Source organism: Sinocyclocheilus grahami, unplaced genomic scaffold (assembly GCF_001515645.1).
Source record: "Sinocyclocheilus grahami isolate Dianchi unplaced genomic scaffold, SAMN03320097.WGS_v1.1 scaffold216.1, whole genome shotgun sequence".
NCBI classification, from domain to species: Eukaryota; Metazoa; Chordata; class Actinopteri; order Cypriniformes; family Cyprinidae; genus Sinocyclocheilus; species Sinocyclocheilus grahami.
The window spans coordinates 1667494-1672333 of NW_015505395.1; the positions used below are offsets into that span (position 1 = coordinate 1667494).

The 4840-nt window shown below is 35.5% G+C and overlaps 1 protein-coding gene across 7 annotated transcripts in view; it reads right to left on the minus strand.

Moving 5' to 3' along the window:
* Window positions 1-4840, minus strand: part of LOC107596257 (phosphatidylinositol 4-phosphate 5-kinase type-1 gamma-like) — a 48214-nt gene that overhangs the window by 31121 nt on the left and 12253 nt on the right. The window contains exons 1-2 of one of the 7 annotated variants that reach the window (XM_016286952.1): window positions 3925-4045; window positions 3527-3671 (exon numbers count right to left, since the gene is read on the minus strand). The exons of 3 other annotated variants lie outside the window; for them this stretch is intronic. In XM_016286952.1, coding sequence (XP_016142438.1) covers window positions 3527-3602 — 76 coding nt within the window. In that variant the 5' untranslated portion in view covers window positions 3603-3671; window positions 3925-4045. Of the gene's footprint in view, window positions 1-3526; window positions 3901-3924; window positions 4046-4840 lie in introns of those variants that run through there. 3 more of the 7 variants (XM_016286953.1, XM_016286951.1, XM_016286956.1) reach the window with 3 other exon arrangements.

Below are 4840 nucleotides of genomic sequence, written 5' to 3' on the forward strand. Positions count from 1 at the left end.
TATATATATAAAACTTTAAAAATATTTAGCACAAAGAAAATTAAGCTTATTTTAGGACCAATATATTTGTTAAAAAATTAATATAACAATAAATGTGCTTAAATGTCATGACAATAATGTTACAGTGTAATATATATATATATATAAATATATGCTTAAATGACATGAAAATAATAATTATATATATATATTATTTTTCCAAGCAAAACATATGATCTTATTAAATGGGACCTGGACATGTTCTTGACAGATTTTGTGAGATCAACAATATCCTCTGTAAAGCTTTAAGAGAGTGTGTGTGTGTGTGTGTGTGTGTGTTTTGGGAGCAGATAATGAGAGCTGAGGAAATGCATGACATGTGCAGCCGTCGTCTGACTGCGAGAGACATGAATACAGAGAAACATGCTGAGAAAATCACTTCTGCCTCTCACACACGCTTCAGAACCAGCGGCCAAACACGGACAAAACGCTGCAAAACATCCTCGCCAAGAAGATACCATGGTAACTACAGAGAGTGCTACTACATTTTTACACTTCACGAGAAAATGTGGAGGTGTTTGCCTGTGCAAAACAGAACTTATGGTTAATTCTGGATGTGTCTGACCTTCTGTTAAAGTGCAGGGTTTTATCTCCGGAAATATGGCATGAGTTGTTTTACAAATCTAAATCCCAGAATGCAATGCAGACAGCAGATAACGGTGTTTGCCAAAAACAAAAGAGCCCAAATCATTTGCAATCATATTTGTGGTGATTTATGGAAAGAGAAACATCAGGCTCGTGTCTGACTCGACGAGATACGTGTTACAACAGAGCATCACAACGAAATAACATATTATGGATAAAGAAAAATTAATGATATGTACTATATATATATAAAATATGCTTATGAAAATTTACCTTCAAAAAGACCTAGTTAAAACCATAAAATCATAGTACATTTATATCAATCTCCTTCAAACAGTGTAAAAGGCTTCAGAATATTTCTGTCATTTTGCATACTTTTTTTCCTGTAATTTCTAGTCTTAATGTGTCATTTTGAAGGGAACTATATGGAAACTTGTTTGGGCTTTAAAAAAAAGAAAGAAAAAAAAGAAAAGTTAACTGCGACATTTTTTCTCAAAATTCTGTCTGTTTTCTCGCAATTCTGAGATATAAACTCACAATTCAAAGAAAAAAAGTCAAAATTGCGAGATATAAACTCAATTCTGAGGAACAAAATCTGCACTGGGAGATATAAACTCAGAATTCTGAGTTAAAAAGTCACAATTACCTTTTTTTAGTTAATTTTTTAATTCAGTGGCAGAAACCACCTTCCAAAGAATTATGATTACCATGGAAAATGTTTGAATTTTGTAAATTTATTTTAATAAATCGTGAATGCAATCAGCAGTGACAGAGGATGGTGTGAGAACAGAACTGACAAAGGACAAGAAGTGATCCCTGAATACTGGATCACACACGCAGTAAAAACAAAGAAACAAGGAGATTTTGTTTTTAACATACAACAACACGTCTAAGCTCATTAGATGAATCATGCAAACACTGGTGCCGAGGGTCTCGAATGAATGCGGCAGAATCTCACATTCACACTGTCAGCGCTAATAACATCACACACACACAGCAAACTACAATAAACACAGATTTACACATGGTAAAAAAACACGGGACCACTTCACAAAAACCACACACTTCTCATCCAGCACATGACGGTTGTATGTATTCAGAGCTGAGAGAAAATCTCAACAACTCAATGAAAATCTTCCCTCGAAATGATTCATCAATATGAGATGCAGAAGCATAGACTGTTGCCAGATGCCAAGGAAACCTCACTAAAATGTGTCCTGCGTACTGGATGTTCGTTTCAAACTGCAATGTGAAGAATAAAACAGGAATCTATGGTCTAATTTGGTCCAGTGACAGACTGGATCTCACCGTGAGCATTGTGGGAGAAGGCCAACAGACTGTTGGAGATTCACACCCAACTGCTCACGACGCTTTGCGTACATCTGTGTAAATGATGATTTCAATGCACTTCATACGGTTGTGAACAAGACACACTTTGAGAAGACTTGAGTGAAGGTAATACTTACTAGAATACTTCAATAGATGCCAATACTTATGGAGCAGGTATGATTGCCATATTTCATTTTATGATCTTTACAGGTTTACAAATGAACTGGCTGTATCGTGCATGATCTGAAAGCATGAAGTACTGTATAGACTTGTAGAATAACATTCAATTCTCACTTTCAATTCAGAAAAACTAAAGGACCGCCTTGATTTAAATACAAGTTTACAAGCACATATTAGACATGCACACGTGGCCTTACTGAATCTATGAAATGTATTTATCATTCAAATGATATTCTGAACAACATATTATGCAGACATGAGACGTCCATAAAACCAAAACAATTATAGTAACATATTATAGATATGATATTGTGCATCATCATTACAGTATTTGGGTAAGTCTTATTACTTCAAATTTTTTAATAAAATGTGATCTTGTTTTCATGCAATTTTTTAAATGCTTAAATCAAGAAATTTTTTTCTTACTGAATCTATGAAATGTATTTATCATTCAAATGATATTCTGAACAACATATTATGCAGACATGATGAGACGTCCATAAAACCAAAACAATTATAGTAACATATTATAGATATGCTATTGTGCATCATCATTACAGTATTTGGGTAAGTCTTATTACTTCAAATTTTTTAATAAAATGTGATCTTGTTTTCATGCAATTTTTTAAATGCTTAAATCAAGAAAAAAAAATATTTATATATATGCAATGTTTTTAATAAAACAAAAACTCTAATAATTATTATGATGCTCTAATTCAGGAAAACAAAACTAAAATACTGACCAAAATTATAATTTTTGGAGTTTAATACAAATTGCAGTTTAACTTTCTTTTAAATTGCAAAAAATAGGTGCTAGAAAATTATAAATGTAAAGATTTAAAAAAACGAAAACTAAAATGTTTTATATAATTATAACACTAATTATTAAAAAAATATGAATTGATTAAACATGATTTTTGCAGTTTAATGCTAACTGTTTCCATATGATGAACTGATTTGGATTAAAACATCTAAATGAATGTAAATCTGACATAAATGAAAGTTCTGACACCATGATAATTATCTAAAAACCAAAAGTCACAGTAGATGCAGCTACTGTAAATCACTAAAGACGAGTGATTTCTGCCTCAGCAACAGCACTGCTGCACTAGAATCAGTTCAACCCTGAAACATCAGGAAAGAAACAGCGGAGCCGGCTGCAGGTCAGGCCACAAACTGTCTGAAAGCATTAAAGTCAGTCCATCACGAGAGCCTGAGGGAACCTGGCTCTGTATTAACACACAGTCACCAAAACCGCCTGAAAACCAGCTGAATTTAACAAGAGAACATGAGTCATTTCAGTCTGTCATCAGTCAACATTCAGTTCAGAAACCATACTAGTTCATTCATACTTTAAAACAGGAAAGCAGACCTTGAATAATCACATTCTCACCGTTTTCCAGGACTGCAGTTTTCTGATGGAGACAGATGGTTTGGTTCGGTTCTCTGGAGAACCGGACAGATTTCATCCCGGCGCTGGAGGCGATCAATTAAAGAGACGCTTTATGAACATATAATGACTGATGTGAGCCTCGAGGCTACAGAGACGAGATAATGAACCGAGTGAATGTCAAACTAATGTCTTCAGCGCATAAAAGTGCTAAAAGTTTGTGCACAAACATCCTCAAACTGCCTTGAAATGCAACACAGCATCTTAAACGCACTTGAGGAACAATCTAGAAAGACTGAGAAACCTAACTGCTGAAGTTATGAGCCCGTTCTTAATCTAAGAGGTGCTGATAGAGTTTATGTATGCCCATGTATGAAGGTATAAAAGTCATAAATACAGACCTCTGATGTCACAGGAGTCCCTGCGGCTGGACTGATGCCGTGCTTTGTGTCGCTCGTTTCTATTTGCAGTCGGATCAGTGGCACTCAATCGGATTGACAGCAGGAACTAATCTGCTGCCCTGACAAACTCCACAATCCCTCTGGTCACCTGGAGGCGAGCGGCGGCCAATCAGACGCAGAGATTACGGCTGGCTTCTGCCCACCGGTGGATAAGACTAGGAAAAGCCTGTGTGCCAAGGACGAGGGCACAGAACGGCAGACAGACAGGAAACACGACCAGAAACGACTCACAATGTCTCAAGGACTCACAGCCTCTGGCTTAAGACACACAAAGATATTCAATGATAGAATGATATCAGAATGATAAAGAACAGGAATAATAGAACGAACAAATGAATGAACAAACAAACAAACAAACAAATGATATAGATAGATAGATAGACAGACAGACAGACAGACAGACAGAGATAGATAGAAGGATAGAATGAACAACAGAATGAATAATAGAACAAACAAACGAATGAACAAACAAACGAATGAACATATGAACGAGACAGACCGATGTAGATAGATAGATAGATAGATAGATAGATAGATAGATAGATAAATGGATGAATGGATGGATGGACGGACGGACAAACAAATAGATAGATGGATAGATGGATAGATGGATAGATGGATGAATGGATGGACGGACGGACAAACAAATAGATAGATAGATAGATGGATAGATGGATAGATGGATAGATGGAATAAATCAATGAACAAATAAACAAACAAACAAAAGAACGAACAAACGACAGATAGTCAGGCAGAATGATAGAATGAACAACAAAATGAATAACAGAATGTCCAAACGAACAACAGACAGACAGAGAGACAGACAGACAGAGAGACAGACAGACAGACAGACAGA